Raw genomic sequence first — 26,239 nt, forward strand, 5'->3', positions numbered from 1 at the left:
TTGAGATTCTTCCACTTTCTTTTTCTTTTCTTCACTTCTCCAATGCTTTCTAAAGACTCCTAAATCACATTAATATTTCCTTTTATATACCGTAGAATTGTCATACGTATAATCAGTAGTTATTCTCTAATTATTTGATTTTTCTCCATGCTTAATTTCTTTCTGGCATTAATTTTGAGATATAAGAAGAATCAATTAATTCTATGAGTTCCCTAGACTAGGAAACTTAAGACCTAGCAACAGCTATTACTTAAATGCTATTTTTTACGAAGAGAATTTGGCACTAAGTACCACCAATCCTGATAGAAAATGTAAAGAATTGAAATGAAAAAAGGAACTATAGGTTTCTTAGCTAATATGTTTTCAGATTATTTTTCCATATTATAACACAGTATTTCCAATTCTAATCTATTTTTGACTAGATTTTAAAATTACTTCTTCTTATATGAATTCATTCTATGTATTTATGATACAGATACCAGCCAGGTTTATTTTTTCTCTAGTAATATAAGGTCAAGCTGTTTGATGAAAATGCCAGTTCATTTACTTGTTGAGATACAACTCATACGGGAATAATTGTTTTGGGAACCCTTTGAGTACCAAATGCTTTAAAAGCGTTCTTGTATTTACCGACATGGCCCTCATTGCAACATATTCTACTAATGTAAAATGAAAACACACAACTGAATCATCACGATCAGTTGAAATTCATTTTTTCCACTAGAGAAGAATTTACTATGAAAAATAAAAACAGGGAAATACTCATTTTTAGTTTGCAATAATAAAATTTCATTTAGGAAGACTGCTTACAAATGAGAGCCACTTTCTAGGAAGCAGGTAGAATGCAACTTTAAAACAGTGTTCTAGTAGGTATACATAAGTCTAGAAATACTTAATTTGGAAAGCATTTAACTGGAGGTTGTGAAGGGTCAACACGAGGGGAAAAAAAAACAACTAGGACAAATCTTGTCCTCAAGTTCTCACTTGGAAATCCCAGTGGTGAAGCCAATGGAAAGTTTATGGAAATATCTGAAAGGCACATTTGGCCTAGTTCAAAAGCTCTCTTAAATTAGTATTTTAATACATTGTCCTAGTTAAGTCTTGCCTTTATGGTCCTTTTAACATTGCTTCACCCAGGGTTCATTCATAGCTTACTCAGAAATCACAAAAATGAGGATAGGCTAACAAGAGACCTTTGACCTTTTGTTTACTTTAGGAGGTAACTTGACTTCCTAATCTTCTCCATCCCAATGCTGAGAAAAGGCCCTATGTAAAGAGATTCATGGATCCAAGGTAAGCTTTGTGCTTTTTAATGCTCATAAAAAGGGAAGTAAAACAGATGTAAAATGTATAATACTGGCACTTCGCTTGGGAGAGTTTAGTCCCTGAAACTAAATTGTGTGTAACTGACAGTATCTAATGTCATGAATATTGTTATAAGTTTTATTTTATAATACTGAGTATATAAATGTCATTGTAACTGTTTCTTGCATTAGAAGGAGGAAGTCAGGAAACCTCTAACTTCCTGTGATCTGTATTTACAAAGCTTCTATTTTGGCCTGGTACTAAGATACACAGCTATGTATCTTCTCAATGGTACCAAATTTGGTTTCTGGAAATGCAGGAGCAAAACATCACTTCACGACATTGTGGAGTCAGTTACCAATGAAACTTGATTTCCTCAAAGAGGTAAACCTTGTTAAGTACCCACCATCAGGTTTTTTTCAGACCCATCTTTGCAGGTAGGACCAAAGCAGCTTCTGGGAGAAATCTGCTAAGAGAAGAAGGAGCCGGCAAGACATTCTCTGCTCAAAACTAAGCCTTGTCCTGGAAGGATAATTTGGACCATACACTGTGGAGCCAGATGGACTGAGTTCATATCCCTGCTCCATCGTTTACTAGCTCTGTGATCTCCTTACTTTATGTAACCTCTCTGGGCCTGAGTTACCTCATCCCTAAAAAAGGTACACAATGAAAGGGTTTTGTCAGAATTTGAGTTCAAATATCTTGAGCATTGTTTTCTCAACTTAGTTCTCATTATTATTTTATATTAAGTTCTTTCACTTAGATTTGTCTCTTAGCCCAGCTCTCCCCTCCCATTGATAAGGGGGCCTGTAGGGGGAAAAGCTGTGTGAAGGCAGAAGGAGATGGTAAGCTAAAAGCTGAAAGAGCTGCTTTAGTAAAAACTCTGTGAGCTTCCCTGCCCCTGCTCTACCTTGGTAACTATCTAGCATTATTTCACAAAAAGCAGAGAGAGGCCTTCTCGTAATGATGCAGCACAACCCTCGGTGGGCTTCTGTGAATCAGAAGAGGCGGATGGGGCCAGGGACCTGCCAATGCGGGGTGGCAGGGCTAGAGAAGAGGAATAAAAGCAGATGCCACTCTGCAACCATGTATCTAGTTCCTCTGCTCTCTTGAGACACTCCCAGGCGGTGCTCGGAAACATGGTCAAGAATTGGGGCAAGGTGTTAAGCAGTTACCAGAAATGTATCAAATCACCAAGCATGTCTGGCTTCTCTGTTACGCACCAGGCCTTGTGCTGGCAATTGGCGACACTAAAAGATGATGTTGACGTCCCTGACCTCAAGTCCCCGTCTGGCTCATCCAGGGACCCAGATATTTTTAAGACCATGTGTGGAATTCAGAAGCAGCTGAAGGCCCAGGAAATCTGCGACTGCACGGGGGACCCACGGTTGGCGACATCAAGGGAAGAGGAACGGGAAGAGGAACGTAGACGGCAGCCGGGAGGACAGAGATTTCAGACAGAAATTTCCTGCAGGGCAAGAAAATGAAGTTTTGTTTTACATTTACATTTGCACCTCTTAACTAAGATCGTTTGAAAATGCTGATGGCACAAACGAAGTGAAGTCCTGGTTTAAAACCGATCAACTGCTTATGGCTTAAGCATTTAATTAGTCCTAACATCACCATTTCAGAAATGTCCTAACATTAATACTGACGAAATACTATTTTTTTCGCAAGAAGGGGGGGGGTTGCATCCCTTGGCGTCTGTGTGCATAGAGACGTGGGACATGAACAAAATTCCAGGTGAAAGGCCAGGAGGAGGTGGGCTCTGTCCAGACGTTGCACACGTGCCGCCCGTCCCGCCCCCTGCGCCCCGCCCCATCCCGATCGTACAGGGTCCGCCAACGCTCGCGAGAGCCGTCTCGCCTTCCACGTCTGCCACGTTCCAAAGGACCGGGACAGACTGGAAAGTCGAAAGCAGCTCGCGCTCGCAGGCGGCTGCGTCGCGCCAGAACAGCCCTAAATCTGTAGCGGGTGGGGGAGCGCGGCTGGGTTCCGCCCCCCTCATAGGAACCCTTGTGATTGGCTTCATGTCCCGTCACTCAGCTTTCCGCCGGCGGGGAGGGGGCGGGGCTCAGGCGAGAAGGGGCGTGGCCTAGGGGCGGGAGAGTGGCGCGCTCTCGCGTCGGGAGGGCAGTCACCGGCTCGGCGCACGCGAGGGCCGGGCGTGCGCAGGAGGCAGGCGGGCCAAAGTCCTCAGAGGCGCTGCGGGCGGTGCCGAGACACCCGCGCGGCTGCAGGAGCCGCAGCCCGCACCCGCTGCAGCGCCCGCCGCAGTCAGCGCGCCCCGCGCCGCCCGCGTCCCCCACGCCCTGAGGGAGCCCCCCACCCCTCGCCTGCTCCAGCGGTGCGCGCGATGGCCCCGCGCAAGAATGCCAAGGGCGGCGGCGGCAACAGCAGCAGCAGCAGCAGTTCCAGCAGCCCGAGCAGCTGCACCAGCGGCGGCAGCAGCAGCCCCGGGGCCCGGAGAGGTCAGAGGCGCTCCGGGGCCGGGGGCCGGGGCCGGCCCTGGGGATGGGGCCCGGGCGGCGGGCGCTGCGGGTCCACCGTCCCAGATGCCACGGAGCGTCTCCTCCATCCTCCGCGTCGTTCCTCCTTTGGCCGCGGGGCGGAGGCCGCGCTCGGTGGGCCTGGCGGGCGGGCTGGAGGGGCTGGGCCGAGCGGGGTCCGCGGCCTCGGGTTGGTCACGCCAGGGAACCCCTTCCCGGCCGGTCCTTCACCTGCAGTGCGCAGCCGAGATGGAGATCGTATTGATCTACTCTTTCTTGGCTTGCCGTGTAATTGGTGATGGGAGTAAGAGAAACAATTTACCTTTGCCGTGCGTATTTTGGGGAGTTTGGAGATGAGCCAAAGTCAGAGAAAATAAGTTCCTGCCAAACCAGCAGCTTTTAAGAGCAACTCAAAGGAGAATATTCTATGAGGGCTGCAGGGGTGAGTGTGTGGGAGTGATTCGAATGTTCTCGAAGACTATCTTAGATGTTTTTGCTTTTATGTTGCTTTCTTATGGTGCGAATACTGGGCGAGCTTCTCTATTTTTTCCCTTTGTCTTTTAAAAAAATCTATGGATATTCACCTTTCTCTTCCATGGGCTTATCCAGGAAAGAGGGAGAACAGATGTTTTAAATGTTTCATCTCATATTTCAGTGGTTCTCGGTTTCTTTTATACTTCCTTTGACTCATATTTAGGATATTGAAACTGCTATACACATGTGTATTGAATGTGAGCTGTAAACTTTCTTTTTTGAAATGATTTTAGATTCTTTGTTTCCTGAGGTCTGCAAGTAATGTATTTATATGTATCAAGAAAGTAAATCAGAATACTATAGTCATACTTTAAAGAACTGTTTTTTAAATGGCACTTACCACTATCCGACATTATTTATTTTCACGTGTATTGCCTTCCTGTCTCACTCACTCCTTGTTCACCCCTATTCCCAACTCCTAGAGTGGGTCTGGCCCTTAATAATTGCTCAATAAATTATTTGATTAGTGGATGAATAAATTTAAATGGTAGTGCAGTTAAAATCATTGCATAAATTTACACTCTGAGAACTAATATTTGTAGAGAAAAAGTACAGTTTGAATTTCAAAACAAGCATGTTAATTTACCTTTGGCGTAAGTAAAAGTTTGTGTTCCTTTGCCACTTGCCCTTAAATGCCAGTCAGTTGACTTAAACAGGCAGACGGGTAGATGCACTTGTCTCAGGCAGCTCTGGCTACCCTTTTTAAAGTTTCTAAATGAGAAGAGCCCATTGGACAGCTTAAGCACCAAGCAGAGAAAGCTGATAAACAAGACTTTAATGTTAATTGTTTTCAAAAGTTTTCCGTAGCTGTTTACAAGGAAAGCACATCTTTGTTCCATTTTGTCCTTTGCAGTCGTGGGTAGAGTGGGTTAACTATATCTGAAGCAGTTGCTTCATAATGTGGCCTGTTGTTGGTGGGAATTAGGAAGTATTAGGAAGTGTGTTATTATATTCCCACCCCCAGTGGTTCAAGAACTAAACCAGTTTTAACAGGTAGGTAATACATTTAGGAAATGTTAGGACCTAAATGAATATATTCCAACTTTCATATTCAGGCATTTTAGAGCAAGTTCTGTCTGTATTTGAGGATCTACCGCCTTTCAAGTATTTTACACATCGATTCTATAATTGTCATGAAACAGACATAGTGTATAAAAGAGAACATGTAAAAGAGAGAAGTATCTGTATTACCAGAAAAGTCTCCAAACAGAGAGTTGGTATTGGAGTGTTGCGTGTTACATAATGAGCATTCTTTTTCCGCAGCTATTTTTTTGAGTAAATGGTGAGTTCTGATTGTGTGCCAGGTGGAAGGCACTGAAGATGGTGAGGAGGATTCTCGGAGTCGTAAACAGTTACACTGCAGTGTGAAAGTGTGATTCTATTTATGTCGGTTTCTTATAGTAGGGTATACCGGAAAGATCGAGCCACTTCTTTTTTGTTGCTGTGTTTATTGGGTCACTGATGTGTAGACATTGATGCCCAAGTCAATCCCATGTGCTGGGGAAATCATAGAAGCTGAAGAAATTTTAGCTGTGGCGTTAACGGTGAGGCCCAGAAAAATTGTCTGGCTCATTAAAGGTTATGTACTTCTTGGAAACCCAACTAATTAATGGGTGATCCAAGACTAAACCCAGGTTTTCTCTTATTTGATCATTATATTATAGTACTGGACTTCAGGTTCTCTAATTTTGTAAGATTTTATGGAAATCTTAAAGTAGATTATCTTTTAAGTTTCCTTCTGGCTGTCTGTGGCATATTACACCTAGTTATTTAAGAAAAGTCTTCCTTTTGTCATACCACTGATTAACTTTGCTTTTACTAAAATTATGTGTGAAACAGTATATTTGAAAATCTTAGTTTGAGAAGAAATGCGTGGGCTCAAATAGTGTGTTTTTTGAGATGTTTTGCATTGAGAGTTTGAAGTTGATGATGACGTTGGTTACATGAAACATTATTATTTCTTAAATTTGTGCATGAAAGTACAGTGGAAAAAGGACCCCGTCCTTTGAAGCATGCATTTTAGGGAAAATGTGATTATCTGGACTTCTGTTTATCTTAGTGGTCATTTTTTTTCAAAAGTGGTGCTTTGAAACTGTGACTTTGGGGCTTTACATAACACTTGGATTTTTAAAGCAGGTGTCTGTTTTTTGTTTAACTCTTCAACTTAAATTGAAAACATTAAATGTCTAGTTTTTTGCAGAGCTCAGTTTTACCTTTTCCAGTTTTATTCTTTAAAATATAAAAGAAACATGAGTAAATTGGACATTTTACCTTTAACTTGCATATAAAATCTTGACTTGCATGGCCAGTTGAGGCCAAGGGAAACCTCTTTCAGATTTATTGATTTGAAAATCTTGTTTAAAAGGGATAATGATGTACTTTGGGACTTATTTTGTAGTTACAGACACTGGTATGTATAATGTTTTTGTTTAGCTTTTCTCTTTGGAGTATCAATCAGTCTTTCCCTGTAGCTTCTAACTTGCTACAGGAATGGAAACATCTGTTTATTTTGTCTAATAGTGTCGCGCTACTACATCATGCTTTACCGGTAGGTGTCACTGTAGAACAATTTTTCCTCTTTCAATTTGAAGCTTCAGATTATGTAACACCAACTAGTTTTTAAAATTTAATCAGCCCTGTACACACTCAGAACCATTGATGGAAATCTACTTAAAAAATGCTCGGCCACTGCTGTTTAATTCTCTCAAAATCGCTAACAAAAGGTTTTGGATTTAGTAGTAAGAGTTGGCCCCTAGCAGTCTTATTTCTTTAGGCTTATTGTATTCAGAATTAAGTGCATTGATAGACTGTAAAATTTATACATTTGCAGATATTTGATGGGTGTTAATCACTTAGAATTTTTTTCCTTCCTTTTTACTTTCAGTATTTCTTAGACTACTTAGTAATTAACAGATACGATACATTGCTGATTGCCTTCTGGCTCCCTTGAATGAGGAGGCCTTAGTGAAATTCCCTTTCTTTAGCCAGAGAATGTCAGTTAGGGCCAGTTGCTTAATCCTCCAGTAGTCATTCTAGAATGAAAACATAGGAGGGCCATAATTCTTCCACCGTAAGAACTGTGTGCTGTTTTGTGTTCAGATGAACAGCGTTTTGACCACCAGGCCAGATTGTATGAAACCAAGGGTTAAAACATATTCTGAGGGAATTCTTGAACACAATTTTAACAACCTGTGTTTGGCTTAGGAAGTAAAAGGAGAGTTCCATACTTTAGCTTTGCTCGAAAATCGTGTGTCTCAGAGAGATTACTAGGAAATGAGAGGTTCTGATTTTCAGCTGATTGCCAACAGGGTAAGTTGGATAAAGGATCATGTGGGCTATCCACTCTATTTTTAGTTAGTATTGGAAATTTAGCCCCTGCGTTCTCTGGTCCCGGTAGAATAAACCTTATTTTCTCCAGAAAGACAATGTAGTTTGGGAAAGTCTGATGACCTGGATTCGTATCCATTTAAGAACCGTGTGGCAGGTCACTCAAAATTTCTAATCCTGGTCTCCGACGGAAAGAATTATTCAGAGTTGTGATAGCCCTAAAATCAATTTTACATGCCTTCCTGTTCCTCAGATTTTTCATTAAAGTACCTCTAATGGTAAAGGTGAGTATAAAACTTTGCAGACTATATAAGGCTGTAGAGCAAAGCAGGCTACTGCATGCTTGAAACTTTTTTATGATTTATTTAAAGAAATCATTTTCTGTGATATTGTGTAGCATCTGTTTAAGTGGATGTTTAGAGGTCATGTTTATACTGGGCTCTGAGTAACACTTGGCACATTTCTGTCTATCTCTGGGGGGTGTAAGTATCCCATCTGCACATCACCCTTCAAGTTGCTGATTCACCCTCTAACCCCTCCCAGATCTGTGCTATCTTCTGTTACTGGAGCTCAGATATATTTCAATCTTTTGACACTACTCGCGCACACTGTTTTAATATCATGAAAATATGCAACTTAGTTTGTGTCTTGGGTACTTCTGCATCTCCCATGTGGTTTGACTTCATTCTGTACTAAGATACAGAACATTCTAAAATTCACTTCTCTTTAATAAATCCTGTATGTACATAGAACCCATCTGCAGTTTACCCAGATCTCTGGGGAAAGCCTCAGCCATCTGTCAGGAGACGTGAGTGTGCTCAGGGCGGCTCCTGTGTTTCAGTATCTGCTGCCCCATCATCCGCGCCTGTTAGGATGTCCATTTCTTCCTTCTCTTCATCTCTATGTGCCACTGTAGGGGCACCTATTCCAGAGTCGAGTGCTTTAGCCACTTCACTTTCTCCTGGTAGTGCTGGGAGCCAAGGGGGTATTTCCTCGTCAGTCATTATTATTTTTTAATGAGGGTGCTTCAGGCATTTGGTCTGCATATATTATTTGTTTTTCAAGGGTGTGTCTTGTTTACCTCTGGCTGATGTGGATATCTTTTAATGGCAAATCGGTGAGTGTAATTTAGTTCTCATCAGATTGATGACACCTGAGGACAGATTTGCTGTAGATAACCTGTTAGACTCAAAGGAAATTTTGAGCTTACTTGGTGAATAAATCTTTTTTTTTTTAACATCTTTATTGGAGTATAATTGCTTTACAGTGTTGTGTTAGTTTCTGCTGTATAACAAAGTGAATCAGCTATATGTATACGTATATCTCCATATCCCCTCCCTCTTGCATCTCCCTCCCACCCTCCCTATCCCACCCCTCTAGGTGGTCACAAAGCACCGAGCTGATCTCCCTGTGCTATGCGGCTGCTTCCCACTAGCTATCTATTTTACATTTGGTAGTGTGTATATGTCCATGCCACTCTCTCACTTCGTCCCAGCTTACCCTTCCCCCTCCCCGTATCCTCAAGTCCATTCTGTAGTAGGTCTGTGTCTTTATTCCCATCTTGCCACTAGGTTCTTCATGACCATTTTTTTTTTTTTTTTAGATTCCATATATATGTGTTAGCACATGGTATTTGTTTTTCTCTTTCTGACTTACTTCACTCTGTATGACAGACTCTAGGTCCATCCACCTCACTACAGATAACTCAATTTCGTTTCCTTTTATGGCTGAGTAATATTCCATTGTATATCTGTGCCACAACTTCTTTATCCATTCATCTGTCGATGGACATTTAGGTTGCTTCCATGTCCTGGCTCTTGTAAATAGAGCTGCAGTGAACATTGTGGTACATGACTCTTTTTGAATTATGGTTTTCTCAGGGTATATGCCCAGTAGTGGGATTGCTGGGTCGTATGGTAGTTCTATTTGTAGTTTTTTAAGGAACCTCCATACTGTTCTCCATAGTGGCTGTATCAATTTACATTCCCACCAACAGTGCAAGGGGGTTCCCTTTTCTCCACACCCTCTCCAGCATTTTTATTTGGTGAATAAATCTTTAGAAAAGATAGTGACATAAGATCTTTTGAAGGATTGGGGCTGTTCTTTGGCCCCCTGAGAGTTCCAGGTGGCTGGCCAGTCGTTCTGGCTGTAGTATGACTGCTCTCATGTGCCGTAGAGGCTCTCTGTGCTCTAACGCGGGTGGGACTGGGGGTGGTGGGCGGGAGGGTGTCTGGTTAGAGTGGAAACCATTATTGCTGTACTTGGAGAGGTACCAGCATTTCTTTCCTGCATGTGTTCCTACAGATTTAACCCTGTGACTCATTCTGTATGGAAGCCAGCAAGCAACAGTCTTAATTTTGAGTAAGAAAATATGACTTGAGAAAATAATCTTATTCTATCACCAGTATTGTATAGCTGCCATTTCTCATGTCTTATATAGGTTTGACAGCCTTTGCTGTCATTCCGTAGTGCAGACTCGGTGCTGTCTTGTTGTCCTCTCCTGTGTCTAACTTCTGGTTCTTGTTTATCATATTGCTAATATACAGTTTCTCACACTATCTTTCACACTCTGTTTTAATTCAGTTTTCCTGAATTGGTCTCCTGGAAAGTCTTTGATTGGTCTTAGGTTCACAGGTAAATTTTATTTAGAAGTTAATTTCTTTCCCTTAACATGAAAATAAAAATCTGTGTTGTGAGTGTTTATTGAAAGAATACCTAACATTTAACTTTTCCATTCTTTGAATCAAATCACTTTGAACAAGGTGGCTGTCACTTACTGAATTTTATAAAGTATTTATAAATTGTTTCATGCTTTATGCTTTTTACTTTTTGGTAGCGTACCATCTCTCTAACTTTCAGAATACAAATATTTCTATGTGCTGCTCTTTCAAACTGTATCTATTTGAAATATTACATATTAAGATGTTTACATAGATATAAAGAGTAATGCAGTGGTTACCACGTATCCACCATACAGATGAGGAAGTAAAATGTCACCAAATTCTTGGTTTCTCCTGTCCTGTGTTATCCCTTTCCAACCGCTCTTAAATATTTTGTGATAATCATTGTCATGCATTTCTTTACAATATGTAATATGTAATATATGTTGTATAATGTTATGTTGCATATTATATACTATATATCCATTTGCATAAAATATATCTGCTGTTAAATGCCATATATACGAAAATTGCTTAGGAAGTATATCTATATCCCTATGTATAGAAACATAAATATATACATATATATGCATACATACATATACACTTGTTTAGCACATGTTAGAAGTTTTATGAATAGGTTCATACTTGGCACATTCATTCGACCCTGTTTGAGATTGTACCAAACTGGCTTTTTGTTTTCATATATATAGTTCTTCACTGTATGAATGTGCTACTTTTTCTTTAGCCATTTTGGGGTCCAAGACCACTTTGTTTTCATTTTTCTTCTTTCAAAAACTGCTGCTCTGAACGCTCTTAGAGCTGTGTGTCCCATACATGGCTACGTGTTTTTCTAGAGCAGCCGTCCCCAACCTTTTTGGCACCAGGGACCGGTTTCAAGGAAGACAATTTTTCCACAGACACGGGGTGCAGGGGAAGGGGATGGTTTCGGGATGATTCAAGCACATTACATTTATTGTGCACTTTATTTCTATCATTATTACATTGTAATATGTAATGAAATAATTATACAACTCACCATAATGCAGAATCAATGGGAGCCCTGAGCTTGTTTTCCTGCAGCAAGATGGTCCCATCTGGGGTGATGGGAGACAGTGACACCCGAAGTGTGTTGCTTGTGTCTAGTCTACTCCGTGATCTCGTTTTGGTCTCTGTCACTGCAGAAAACCCTGCTTCACAAAGATAGGGTGTTGGAAATGGAAGCAGGCTTTTCAGTGCTTCTGTGGCAATCTCAGGATATTCCGTCTTGACTTTAATCCAGACGTATGGAGATTTGAAGTTGTCTCAAACATACCTTTAAGGCCACCGTCATCTGTGATCTCAAGCAGTTGATCCTGTTCTAGCACGGAAGTCTGTTCACCTGGCTTATTCACAAAGGGGGCGCGGATCCATTCCTTCCCCGATCGGGGGTCTTTTGTGGGTGGGAAGTAATGCTCAAAGTCTTTGAAAGCTGAGATAGGGGATCATGCCCCAGCTGGGAGAAAGAAGGCCCTGGCTCAGTCTCTTTCCGAATCTCTGCTAATGTTTGAAACATGTCAAAAATCCCCATGTTCACTCGTCGCCCCTATAATTCCAGTTTGGCTTTGAATGCAGCCGCTTTATCTGCGGACTTGAACACAGTTGTCGTTCTCCCCCGAAGTGACAGATTGAGTTCGTTGAGCAGGTTAAATATGTCACACAAGTAAGCAAGTTTTGCAACCCATTCTGTGTCACTGAAGTGTGCTGCCAGTGGTGACTGTTTTTCTAAAAGAAATCTCTGGAGCGGCTCTCCTAACTCAGAAACTCTGACCAGTGACCTACCTTTAGAAAGCCATCTCACTTCTGTGTATAAGGGAAGACGTGTGTGCTCTGCGTCCATCTCCTCACAGAGCTGCACGAACAGACGTGAGTTAAGGGCATGTACTTTAACGGGGTTGATAATTTTAATCACATCCTGCAAAACGTTGTTAAGTTTGGGTGACATTTTTCAGCCTGCCAACATTTCTCTATGGATGACCCAGTGCGTAGACTCACATTCAGAAGCGACCTCTTTGACCCGAGTAGTGAAACCAGAAAGCCGTCCAGTCATGGCAGCCGCTGTCTGTGCATATATCGACACAAAATGACCAATTCAGTTTTCCTGATATGTAATCATTCAAAGACTTGAGTAGTTCTGCAGCTGTGGTGTTGGTTGGCAACAAAAGTGCACATAACATGTCCTCGTGTCCTCATGTATATTTTTCCTTCTGAAAAATATATCGCACAAAAACAAGCACTGTTGCCTTGTTGTCAACATCAGCAGGCTTGTCAACCCGGATTGCGTACCACAATGACTCATTAATCCTCTCTATTTCATCAATTCATCTAGTTATGGTGCTAGCCGAAAGAGGAACACGTGCCACCTTTTGGACTGCAGCCTTTCCTGAAAGTTCACGACAAACATCCTTAGCAGCAGGCAGGATCAACTCTTCACCAATAGTAAAGGGCTTCTTAGCTTTAGCAATGTGCTTAACCGCTAAGAATGATACTCTCAGTGCAGACACTGAGCGCATGAAGTAGTGGCTGTTAATAATTGCTTCCGTTCTTCGTGTTCACATTTTTTTCTTTTGAAAAACTCCAAAGGCTTGTCTTTTAATGCACGGTGCTTGGTTTCCATTGGCGAAGCAGTTCTGAAGGTTTCATGGCTTCATGGGATAGCAGGTCACCACATATTATACAAAGCGGGCTTGGAGAATGTGAATCACTTGTTGCAATGAACCCGTAAGTTAAGTAGGACTCTTGGTATTTTCTTTTAAATGCAGCTTTCTTTTTGTTGGCAGTCTTGGAGTCTTCTGCTGTCTCATCATTGGGTCTTTGCCCCTTTTCAAAGAAGTTCTCCAATGACGTTTGTCTTTTACTGATTTTGGCTAGGGTTAGCTTGTGGGCTTACCAAAACTATGACTGAGACAAGTGCACAGTGTGGGAAAGAGGCGTGGATGGAAGCGGTAAATACAATAACGGGCAGGCTACGTGCAGACTAAAATAAGTGTCGGATTCTGACTTAAAGCCTGCCACCAGATGCAGCTGTACAATTGAAGTACATCAACTCACTTGCCACTATAAAGCCTGCCACCAGATGCGGCTTAGTTGTCACTTGTCACTCACTGATAGGGTTTTGATGGGAGTCTGCAAGCACTTGATTTATTATGGTCTCTGTGCAGACAGACCGCTCTGCTAATGATAATCTGTATTTGCAGCCGCTCCCCAGCGCCAGCATCAACGCCTCAGCTCCGCCTCAGATCATCAGGCATTAGATTCTCCTAAGGAGCCTGTGACCTACGTCTCTCGCCTGCGCAGTTCACAGTCGCCGCTGATCTGACAGGAGGCGGAGCTCAGGCAGTAGCATGAGCAATGGGGAGCGGTCGTAAAACAGGCCACCGACCAGTACTGGTCTTTGGCCCCGGGGGTTGGGGACCCCTGTTCTAGAGCATAATTTAAGATTGGAATTGTTGGGTCATAGAAAATACACATATTAAACTTTACTAGGTATTACCCTTTTTTTCACCCGAAAATGGTTATATCACTTTACACTCCCACCTCCCGTGAATATAGCTACCTGTGTGGTGCAACCATATTACCAACGCTCAGTAACCTTTAATATTGCTATTGCAAGTTTAGTGGGTGTGAAGTAGCATTTTGCGTTTTAAACTTGCATTTACCTCATCACCAGTGAGGTTACCAGTGAGGATAGCTATTTGAGTTTCCTTTTCTGTGAATTCTTTACATATAACCTATATTTTTTAGGTTTTTTAATTTTAATTTTAATTTTTGATTTGTAGAATTTCTTTCTTTATCCTGAACCATTTGATTGTGTGATAAAGGGCTTCTTCCAGTCTGTGATTATTCACATTGTCATTTTCTGTGGTATATTTTGTTGAACAGAATTTTTAGATTTTTAATATATTGATAATAGCGTTTTTCTGTTTTCTACTTTATGGTTTGTGCTTTATTTAACACATCTTTTCTAACAGATCATAAAACATTTTCTACTTTTTTCTGTAAAATATCTTAAATTTTGCCTTTCACATTTAGATGTCTAAACTGTGGGGTGTAGATATTATTGTATATATTGTGAGGTGGGGATCTGATTCAATATTTTTAAAGAATGGATAATGAAAATTTCATGTACCATTAACTGAACTGTCTTCTTTCTACACTAATCTGCTGTATCACCTCTTGTGTGTAGCTACCTGTGGCTCTGTTTTGTTCCTGGCATGTGGAATTGGGCAAGTCCTTCTACCCTGTCTTTTTCATCATTATCCTAGATGTTTTTGGACATTTCCTTGCCTGTGTCCTTTTAGAATCTGCTCATCAAGTTAAGTGTCATGAAAAAATTTCAGAGTTTGACTGGGATTGTTTTGAATTTATAGAACAGTTTGGGACAAATACAAATTTATATGGACTCTTCCTGTACATGAACATAGTGTAACTTCCTACTTATTTAAGTCTTACAATGAATTGTTATAATTTTATCCAAAAGTGATATGCCTCTTTTATTAGATATAATCTAAGTACTTTATTACTTTGTTTTTTAAACTAACTTTTTATTTTTTTTTTGCAATTCACAGCACTTTTTTTTTTTTTTTTTAATAGCTACTTTTATTTATTTATTTTTGGCTCTGTTGGGTCTTCGTTTCGAGCGAGGGCTTTCTCTAGTTGTGGCAAGCGGGGGCCACTCTTCATCGCGGTGCGCAGGCCTTTCACTATCGTGGCCCCTCCCGTTGCGGGGCACAGGCTCCAAACGCGCAGGCTCAGTAGTTGTGGCTCACGGGCCCAGTTGCTCCGTGGCATGTGGGATCTTCCCAGACCAGGGCTCGAACCCGTGTCCCCTGCATTAGCGGGCAGATTCTCAACCACTGCGCCACCAGGGAAGCCCTAAACTAACTTTTTATTAGGAAAAATTTAAAATATACACCAAAGCTAAAAGAATTGTATGATGATCCCATCCAGATTTTAAAGTGGTTAACATTTCATATATTTGCTTTATATCATACTCATCAATTTATTCTTTTATGCATTTCAAAGTAAGATGTAGACATCAGTATACCTCATTCCTAAACATGTATGCATGCCTGTTATTAGAGCTCAACATTTGTTATGGTCCCCTGCCCCCTTCCCCCACTGAGGTAATATTATCATACAGTAAATTGCACAAATCTTAGTGTATGATTTGAGGAGTCTTTATAAATGTATACATCTGTGTAACCCAACCCAAGATGAAGAATATTTCCATGATTCCAGGAAATTCTCTCAACCCTCTTCATTGCTACCACCTCAGCCCTCAGAGGCAACCATTGTGCTAACTTTTCTCGCTGTAGATTGGTATTGCCTGTTCTAGAACTTTGTTTTGTAAATACTTTTTGTGTAAGGCTTCTTTGACTCAGCATATTTTTGAGGCTCATCCATGTTGCTGGTATGAGTACTTTGTTCCTTTTTATTGCCAAGTAGTTCATTGTGTGACCATAGCACAACGTGTGATCCATTCTTTTATTGATGGACACTTGAGCTTTTCCTAGTTTGGACTAATATGAAGAAAAGTCTATGAATATTGTAATATTGGAGAAGTTTTTTTTCTTTTTTTAGTGGACATATTTCTTCATTTCTCTTGAGCAAATACCCAGGAGAGGAATTAGTGGGTTACAGGGTAGGTGTATATTTAGTTTTATTAAAAAAATAAAAATAAAAACCTGCCAAAGTGTTTCCAGAGTGGTTATACAATTTAATTTAACTCTCACCAACACTGGGGGAATTTTAGTTGTTCTATATCTACCAGCATTTGGGGTTGTCAGTCTTCTTAATTTTAGCCATTCTGGTGGGCGTTCAGTGGCTTCTCATTGTAGTTTAAAATTGTCTTTCCCTGATGACTATGATATCACGTACTTTTTCTTGTGCTTATTGGCCATGTACATTGTTATCTTCCTTTGTGAAGTTTCTGTTTAGGTTTTTTGCCCATTTTTATTGCTTTTCTGTCCTTTTGTTATTGAGCTGGAATTTTTATATATTCTAGATAGAAGTTTTTTCAGATATATATATTGCAAATATTTTTCCCAGTCTATAGCTTGCCTTTTCATTTTTTAAATAAAATATTTTGGAGAGCGAGTATTTTTAATGGTGTTTTTTTTTTTATGGTGTTGTTTTTTGTATCTTGTCTAATAAGCTTTTCCTATTCCCAGGTCACAAAGCTATCCTCCCATATTTTCTTCTAGAAGTTTTGTAGTTTTAGTTTTTGTGTTTAGGTCTATGATCCATCTCAAATCAATTTTGGGTTAGTTTTTTGTTTTTTCCTATGGATATCCCGTTGTTATGGAACCATTTGTTGAAAAGACTTGGCTTTCATCGTTGGATTGCTTTTGGTGCCTTTGTCAAAAACCATATGACAATATAATTGTAGACCTATGTCTGCACTCTCTATTTTCTGGCACTTTCAGATTTATTTGATTATTTTATGGGTTTTAGCTACTCCGTCTATTTAGTTGTTAACCAGTAAATACACTTGGAGGCCTCGAGGGCTGACATAGATCTAAGATACAGTTACTGATGGCCTCTGTGGTACTAGTAGATTTATGTGTGAAACAAAATTACCCTTTTGCTCTGTAAGGTTATGTAGAGTAGGACATTTTTAAGGTGAAATTAATGTATGTGAAGGTGCAAAGCTTATAAGCAACTTGTATTTATTTTTTCTTCTAGAGGTAGTGCAGTATTTGTGTTAATAAGTCAGTTGTTGGAATGGTCTTGTGCTCGGTGAGACATTTGAGATGATGAATAAGGATAGAATGAGATTGAGTAAGACAGAGCGCTGGTCCCCAGCTTAAGTAAGTACTGATTTGGAATAAATTACGTACATTCAAGACCTTCCCTCTCCCTGGCCCCTCAACAATGCCTTGCAGGCTCTCCGTGGTTTCTTAGTTGAAAACCGGTGTTTTCAGCCCCAGCTATTTAAATCTTCAACTTTCTGAGCTCAGGACCTACTACTTTCCGTTCAGTTCCGGCATGTGGCTTCCTCCCGTTGTGCAGGGAGACCAGAGGACATCCTGAGGAGTACTCATCGCTTCAGTGGTGGGTGGGGTTGGCCTTTGAGTTGCATGGCACTGGGGGGTAACTGATGTGAGGCTGATGAGGAGACATGGTCTAGGACCTATGGTGGCTGCAAAAACCAGTCCAGTTGAGAATCTCAGCAAGCTTTTGCTCTGATTTGGGCATGAAAGTACCCAACAACTGAAGTAGGTCTTGAATGCGTAGTTCAGTAATGCTCCTTTTCTTTCTTCAGACTGAGGAGCAAGCCCAGCAGGGTGGTGGGTGAGTGAAGATGAGCCAGCACCACAGTTAGGATTTAAAATCCTGGCAGTCACAGCTCTCCTGGACCTTCGGCCCCCACCCACCTAAGAGGGAAGTCAAGGCTATGGTCGGAGTCCTGGGTCTCTCTCGAGGACCCTTAGTGGGCACCACTTTCTCAGAGGCCTGAACCGTCACTTACCTTCTCCCTGAGAACTCTCCTCCACCCCCTCCCACAGCCTGGACCCCCTTCTTTAGTCTTTCTCATTAAATGAAAAACAAAACAGAAGACACAGAGAGCTTGTACTCTCCCTCCTCTAACCAGCCAGATACTGCAAAAGAGTAGTATGGCTCCTTGCCTTCTCTCCTTCAGGTCTTTCTGGACTCAGCAGAGACTAGCCCCAAATCCACTGGGCTCTTCTTGTTCCTTTTCTTTATCTGCTCCCTGAAGGATAGTCTTCCTGAGGATTCTTTGCTTGGCACGGTTCTAATCCCATGCCACACAATCTTCACTTAATAACAGTTGTGACAGGGGAAAAACATAGTACCTGTTACTGACTGCTAACTATGTGTCAGACACTGTGTACTTCTTTATATGTCAGCACTGAATTCTCACAGTAGTCCTCTGAATTCCCTTTCTGTAGATGAAGAAATGGAAGCTTAGATCAGTTTGCCGAAGATCATGGAGCTCGTAAAAGTCGGAGCTGGAGTCAAGATCCCAATTCTGACTCCAAAGCTACTTTAGTTGAATGTTTTAGATCCTCGGTAGTTGTTGCTTAGATTACTCATAACTGGTCCTATTTCATCCTTCTGTCATTGTCATCTTCACTAATTGGAAGTTAGATCATGTCCCTTCCTTATTGGAAAACCTTGAGTAGTTCCCCCGGGTACTCAAGGTGTAGTTCAGATTTTTTAGCACCATCTAGGAGGCACTTCATGGTCTTGCCTCTCTTACCCTCTCTAGCCATTCTCAGCCTTGCCCCCTTTATATGTATATTAATTAAGCCATATTTAATCGCTCTCTGTAGTCTCCACACATGCACTTGCTGTTTCTTCCGTGACAGCACCTCACTTTCTCTTTCCCTATGTGGCTCCTATACTTCCTTCAAGATGCAGCTCCTCCATCAGTTCTTCTTACTCTCCCTTCATCGTCTCCCCAGAGACTGGGTTTTGCAACCCACTTCCCCCTCCCCCAGCACGAGCTTCTGTAGCGCCCTCTGCAGTCAACTGTTTTAGCATCCTCATTGATTCACGGGTTCCTTCAGCAGATGAAAGTGTGACCCAATCATTGACAACAAAATATCAGACTGAACTGGACCCAAGTACTAGCGCCGCCACTCAGTTTTAACCTTTAGTACGTCAGCAAACCTCTCTAAGCATCTTCAAATAGTTCTCCATCTTTCAAATGGAGATAATAATACTCATATCATACTTACGAAGATTGGCTGCAAAGTGACACGTAGTAAGCGTTTCCTAACTACACTTATTCTATATGGGTGATACCACCACGACCAAAACAGACATTTTCTTTTGTACCGTGATGATCTGTTTTCTTTCATTCTTGCTTGATTGTAAGGGCAGCTCTGTGTTAGGAACAGACATCAGACGCAAACTCCCGTAAAGAGTTTAGGAATTGATTTCATTTAAAAAGATGTGATGTGCTCATACCAAATGTGGTAGGATCAGTGGCTCAAAATGTCCTCAGGGCATGCGCCCTCTCAGTGTAGGTGTCTGCCATCCTGAGGCTGGCTCCTCCGGGATTCAGGATGGCAGCCGGCGGCCGTTGGGATTGCTTGCTTCCCTGTTCACGCTCGGCAGAAGAAGGGGGCTTTTTCTCTTTTGCTTAGAGCAGGGCTCCTTGGCTCAGCCCTACCTGTCTCACCATCGCTGGCTGCCGAGAGGTTGCCACAGTTGTTCTGATCTGGGGTCAGCATTGTGGTCTCATGATCATGTTATTACATTTTTCTTTTTATTTCTTTTCAACTGATTTAAGAAGTGAAAACCATTCTCAGCTCCTGGTTCATACAAAAATAGGAGGTGGGTCACAGTTTACTCACCCTGGTCTAGAGTAATTGTTAGGGTTGGGAGAGTTACTCCTAATGTTTGGTGTAGGTAAACACCATGTTTCGTTTTCTTTTTATCTCCAGTGCTTAAATGATTGGGTGTAGTAGGTGCTCAGTAAATATTAGAATGAACAAATACAGGGAAAAGTCTTACTTCCTTCTCATAGATCAAAAGGGCACTGAGAGTATACAGGCTGTGTTTTTGTGTCTTCTACGCTGCCTTGAATGTAATAAGTGCTCCAAAATTATGTGTTGTGTAGGTGGATTTTTTTTTTTTTTAGGTTTATGGTATGGGCCATAAGACAGATCACAAAGTCCTCTTGATGTTTATAAGTGTTGGAGCTAAAGAAATAAAAATTATTAAGATGTGGAGAATTGTTTAAATCGATCAAGTCCTTGCTGGTAGTTTAAACATTGTAGTACTTAGGCCAGTAGGAAGCATTCAGAGTTTGTACATTCTGATTGGGAGGAGGGTTGGACCAAAGCAGGCATTTATTTGTTCTGCATTTTGTGAAATTAGAAAAGCTCTGCTTACTTTGCAAGATTTTGATTTCTCTTCACTTTATTCTTAAATATGACTCATAGATAGAGTAAAATTATTTATGTGAATAGTGAAATACTGCTAAGTTTTTGTTCCCTTTATTTTTTGGTGTTGGCTTTTAAAATTCTTTTGTAAGAATTATCAATATTTCCTTCTTGACTTAAGATTAAAGTTTGTCAATTTTAATTAAAAAATAAAAAATATGAACAATGCTAACATTTATAAAGAAGATTGTCCCTCAAAATGCTATATATCTTTAAATTCAAGAGGATGGTTCTTCCCAAGTGATTATTTTCATCCACATTGTCCCATATACTCTTTTTTTTTTTAACATCTTTATTGGAGTATAATTGCTTTACAATGGTGTGCAAGTTTCTGCTTTATAACAAAAGTGAATCAGCTAGACATATACATATATCCCCATATCTCCTCCCTCTTGCATCCATATACTCTTTTACCCTAATATACTACTTACTAAAATGAATTTTTAATTTATTTTTATTTGTTTTTCTCCTCCACTGGACTGTAAGCTAAGCGGCCTCTTGTTCATTGCTGTAGTGCAGGGCAGGGATTTCAAGAGTATTTGTCGAATGAATGCATATTCAGGTGCATGGAGAAAACTGTGGAAGCCTTTTAAAATTTATCATCCTGTGATTTTGATTACTTTGTGTCTTAAAATCTTTACATTAGCTTATAAAGCTGAGAGAAGCTTATTCTGCTGATCCGAATTAACACGTTGAGCAGAAATGTTCTATTTAGAACAAGACTTTTATCCAAGATGGTATTACAAATATTTAGCCACTGCTAGGGACGGGACCCCAGTTAGGACAGCACCTGTAAAACATACCTTTGCTGTATAGCTGATTCACTTTGTTATAAAGCAGGAACTAACACACCATTGTAAAGCAATTATACTCCAATAAAGATGTTAAAAAAAAAAAAAAAGCATACCTGTGCTTTCTGCCTGAACATTAGCTTCTCGGGAACTGGCATAAAGCTTTGAGACTTCAGCCTTTTTAGGTGGTCAGATTTCACTGGGTCATACTCCTAGGAACTTCAGCAGCAGCCTGGCTGGGTTATTCTGGAACACAGCCACGCGACCAGTATTTGCAACAGTTTGCTGCAGTGCAGCCTGAGCGCAGGATGGCAAGCGGGGTGTATGGTGACTTTTGTTCCCGGTGACCTCAGCCAGAGAGGGAGGTTGTGAGTTTGGTGAAGCTGGAGCTGAGGCGGGGGTCAGGGAGGGAGGTTAGAGTAAAAATGAGTCAGTGAGAGCAGAGTTAGGGGGCACCTGAACAGAACAGGTGGTGACATTGACCATCACTTTGGTTTTGAACTGGGGCAGGATTGGGAGGAAAGGGACAGACTTGGGGTGTGAGGCGGGGCAGCCGAGTTGACGAAGCCAATGAGGTCCCAGCTGGACCTGCCCTGGCCATTCCTGTCCCTCACCCAGAACCAGACTGTGGTCCGGTTTTGTTTTCAGAATACTCCATGTATGTTATATTTGCTTTACCATCTAGATGGCCCCCAAAACATTTATATTTGCATTGTTTTTTTGTGGGAGTACTGTGTAAATTGTCCAGTGAAGTTAATGAGGTTTACTATGTCCCGGGTCCTGTGCTCTGTGGGGAGGGGATACAGCAGTCAAATCTAACACCAGCCTCTGGGAAGGTCACTGTCCTATGGGCTGCAGAGCAGTAAATACTCCGATGAACGACGTGTGCATGGTTCAGGGAGTAGGGAAAGGAAGACTAAAATGCGAACCAGCTAAGGCTTTTCAGGACTCTCAAAACTACAGCCCCAGCTAACGTCTTCTGGGCAGTTAAACTCTGTGGAATCATGGAAATTAGAAGAGGTGACAAAGACACTTGAGGGACAAATGGCCCATTTGTATTAAAGAAAGAAAAGTAGATTCAGGGCAACTCTAAACTGATGTCTCATGACAATCCTAGGCAAATTCTAGAATTAAAAATTTTAGGGTGGGAGGGAGGGAGACGCAAGAGGGAGGAGATGTGGGGATATATGTATATGTCTAGCTGATTCACTTTGTTATAAAGCAGAAACTAACACATGACTATAAAGCAATTACACTCCAATAAAGATGTTTAAAAAAAAAAAAGCAAAAATTTTATTTTTCAGTGGATAGCAAAGACACTGCGGGTTTACTAAGTGTAGGTTCTCACTGTGCATTTTGATAAGCTTTCTGGACAAGTGATCAGGATACAATCTTGTAATTTTTCCTGACTTCACCAAGGTGTTCAGCACCATCTCTGAGAATCCCCCTGGGCCTCGGGTGGTAAAGCCTCGGTCTTGTGACAGAGTACGGACCACAGCTGACTGCAGCACTGGACCCACAGAGCGCTGATTTCATGGGTTGATGTCAGTTTTCAGGGCGTCCGGCCCAGTTCATGTCTCTTAAAGTAGCACGTGGCACAGAGGTGAGGGCAGTTAGTCCCGGGAGGGAAAGAGACACCACGCAGGCAGCCGGGCCGGGAAGGTGGACTTTGACACATGGTTGCACACTTCTGCAAAATGAAACTCCTTGCTGAGGGTAAGCTGGGACAGGCTTGAAGCAGTAGGTGTATTTTCCAGAAGGCCTAGTGTTTTGTTGTGTTGGGGTTGGGTTTTTTAATTGCTCGCGGTCTCAGGGGGTGCTGCCCGCTTGATGTGTCTGACAAGGAATCCCCTTGCACGTGAGTGTCATCGCGGCCAGGTGAGGGAGGGGAACGTCCCGCCCTGTGTAGGGTGGGCTGCATCCGGACTTGTGAGGCCTGCATATTGGGGGGGGGGTGGTGGAGGCGGCGGGGTGTGGGGAGCGCCTTTCCGATGAGGCCCTGGGCTGAGGGTGTCGTGGTAGCCCGGTGGCGGGAGGGGTGAGCACCCTGGGACGCTGGCCCCCACGGAGCCCTCCCCGCGCCCCCGTCAGGAGGCTGCAGAGGAGCTAGGCTTGTACTCCCAGGTGGACGGGAGGCGCAGCTCAGGGCATTCGGCGGAAGTGTCCAGCCAGCAGGTGGAGGTCTGTGGGCAGAACTTGCCTGGAGGAGACCGTTTCCCCTTTGGTTTGTCGTAAGTTGGAGGCCAGAGGCAGAATCGGTGTTCTTTTCATTACTGCTGGGTTTAGGACTGACTCGATCCTTGATTTCTCTTATTTATTTATTTATATATTTATTTATTTATTTTATTTTAAAATCAGTTTAGTTTTGTTTTTATTTTTATACTTATCCAACCTTTTGTTTTGAAACTTTCAAACCTATTTAACAGCAAAAAGATCTGCACATTGAAAGGCTCATGTACTCTTCACCTGTATTTACCAACTGCTGGCAATTGGTCACGTTTGCTCTTTGTGTATCTTCCTTCCTTCCTTCCTTCCTTCCATCCCTGCCTTCCTTCCTTCCTTCCTTCCTTCCTTCCTCCCTCCCTCCCTCCCTCCCTCCCTTCCTTCCTTCCTACCTTCCTACCTTCCGTCCTTTCCTTCCTTCCTTACTAACTTCCTTCCTTCCTTTCCTTCCTTCCTTACTAACTTCCTTCCTTCCTTCCTCCCTCCCTCCCTTCCTTCCTTCCTTCGTTCCTTCCTTCCTTCCTTCCTCTCTGTCTCTCTCTGTCTCTTTGGGACCTCTTTGAAGGTAACCTGTTAGTCATCATGACATTTTAACCGACTTAACTACTACTTCCTTCCCCATGCATCTCCTAAGGACACAGTAGGGTTCTCAAACCTAAGGAATGCAACACTGATACGGTATTATCTAACTGCACTCCCTGTTGAGATTCCTCTAAGAGTCTCCAGAAGCATCCCTAAAACTTGAAGTTTTGAAATTTTAAACTTTTTTTACTTATCCAGAATCCAATCATGAATTAACCTGGGAGATTTGAACGTTTCAGATTTTTAACCCTTACCCTCTGGAGTATCTGATTCTTTAGGACTAGAATGGGCCTGGAAATCTGGATTTTACCAACTTTTTAGTGAGAAAAAATTCGAACCTTCAAGACAGTTATGAGAAAATTCGTTTAGATTCACCAGTTGTTTTGATGCCTTTGCCTTTTCTGTTGGTCTCTCTAGACACACACATACCATTTTATTTATTTATTCATTTTACTGCTGAACCACTTAATTAAATCATGATACTCTACCCCTGAATTCTTCAGCACATTTTTCCTTAAGGACAAGGATATGCTGCTACACAACCGCAATGTAATTATCCCACTCAGAAAGTTTAACACTACTCACAGCACTGCTAACTGAAGTCCGTAGCCAAATCTTCCTAATTTACTCCAATGGTACCCTTTAAACAGCCACCTCCACCTTTGAATTGTTGGTCTCTCTTTCATTTCAAGTTTTTTTTTATTATTAAAATAGATTTTCTCCCACAAAGTCTCATGAGTAAACCAGATGCCTTTCCTCTAAAATATGTTGCTTTTTGTGATATTCTGTAGCTCTTACGAGGTATGGATAAGGTGAAAATCACAGCAAAGAGACACTTTTTGATTTCTTCCTTTACAACAGACTGGTAATTTAAATGTGCAAGTCATGAGAAGTTGGGGGAAAACATGCCGATAAAAACACAAGTACACTGGTTTTTGAAAGAAGAGGTTGAAGTCTTGGCAGGGCTGTTGGGTGGCAGAGGCATTAGATTTATTCCATCCAGTCGAATTTGAGGGAAGCATTAACTAGCTGGGAAACTTTTCGTGACTCATGGGAGCTAATGAAAATAGTCCTTAAAGTAATCAAAGTTATCTTGCTTTTCCCCTGTGATGTCTGCCACTAACAGACATTTAGTTGACATCCTGGACTTTGATTTCATGACTGTCCTTTTCACTGGCACAGTGTTTGAGCCAGTGACATGGCTTCTGTGAATGGTTGTGTCACAGGTCCAGTGATTGTGTAAAAGTGCTGAAGTAGACGTCACACTTCAGGACGTAAAGCATGGAAACCCTGTCAAGGTTCAACATTTTCCAATTTGGTGATATATTTAAAAAATATATAAAATTAATACATTTTTATGACATTTCAAGAACAGGCAAAACTAACCTACGGTGAAAAAAAAGCAGAACAGTGGGGCTGTCCCTGCATTTGGCGTTGGTGTGGAATGTGGATGGTAAGGGCCATGAGAGAACTTAGGGGTGGCCTTAGTGTTCTGTGTCTTGATAGGGATTTGGGTTACACAGTATATAGTTTTGTTTTTTTTTCCCCAGATGGTAAAGGCCTTTATTTATTTATTTATTTTAAAATTTATTTATTTATTTATTTTTGGCTGTGTTGGGTCTTCGTTTCTGTGCGAGGGCTTTCTCTAGTTGCAGCGAGCGGGGGCCACTCTTCATCGCGATGCACGGGCCTCTCACTGTCGCGGCCTCTCTTGTTGCGGAGCACAGGCTCCAGACGCGCAGGCTTAGTAGCTGTGGCTCACGGGCCTAGTTGCCCCGCGGCATGTGGGATCTTCCCAGACCAGGGCTCGAACCCGTGTCCCGTGTATTGGCAGGCAGACTCTCAACCACTGTGCCACCAGGGAAGCCCCACAGTATATAATTTTGTGGAAGTTCAGGGAACGTACACTTAAAATTAGGGCATTTCATTTTATGTAAATTGTATGTAAAAATGATCAATATTGGACTGTGGTTTATGATATAGAAGCTAAAGTACTTAGGGGAAGTGTGTTAATGTCTTTAATTTATTTTGAAATGTATTAGACATATAAAATGGATTAACGGATGGATACGGAGGGATGAATAGACATGCCATAAGCCAGATAATAAAATGTTAATTGTAGCATCTGAGTGATGCATACACGGATATCCTACGTAAAATTCTTTCACATTTGTTGTGTGTTGGAAATTTTTGTAATAAAATATTTTGAAAATATTCATTGTTTTTTGAATCCTATGAAATAGCCATTTTTGTGGGCTCCATATGGTCAAATACTGGCAGTTTTTCATGGGTCCGCCCACCTTTTGTGGCTGCTTTATTTAGCAGGCTTTGTCTGGCAGGGTATCAGCATGAAGCTTCATTTTCCTCCA

General features: G+C 41.6%; 1 protein-coding gene across 6 annotated transcripts in view; it reads left to right on the plus strand.

Annotated features, from left to right (window-relative positions):
* Nucleotides 1-3,429: 3,429 nt before the first annotated feature.
* The window catches only part of ASPH (aspartate beta-hydroxylase), a 268,977-nt gene continuing 246,167 nt past the window's right edge, over nucleotides 3,430-26,239 (plus strand). For 4 of the 6 annotated variants that reach the window (XM_057532092.1, XM_057532093.1, XM_057532090.1 and 1 more), the window contains exon 1: nucleotides 3,430-3,776. In XM_057532092.1, coding sequence (XP_057388075.1) covers nucleotides 3,662-3,776 — 115 coding nt within the window. In that variant the 5' untranslated portion in view covers nucleotides 3,430-3,661. The remainder of the gene's footprint in view (nucleotides 3,777-26,239) is intronic. The other 2 variants (XM_057532091.1, XM_057532096.1) reach the window with 1 other exon arrangement.

This window comes from Balaenoptera acutorostrata, chromosome 17 (genome assembly GCF_949987535.1).
Source record: "Balaenoptera acutorostrata chromosome 17, mBalAcu1.1, whole genome shotgun sequence".
In the NCBI taxonomy this organism is placed as follows: domain Eukaryota; kingdom Metazoa; phylum Chordata; class Mammalia; order Artiodactyla; family Balaenopteridae; genus Balaenoptera; species Balaenoptera acutorostrata.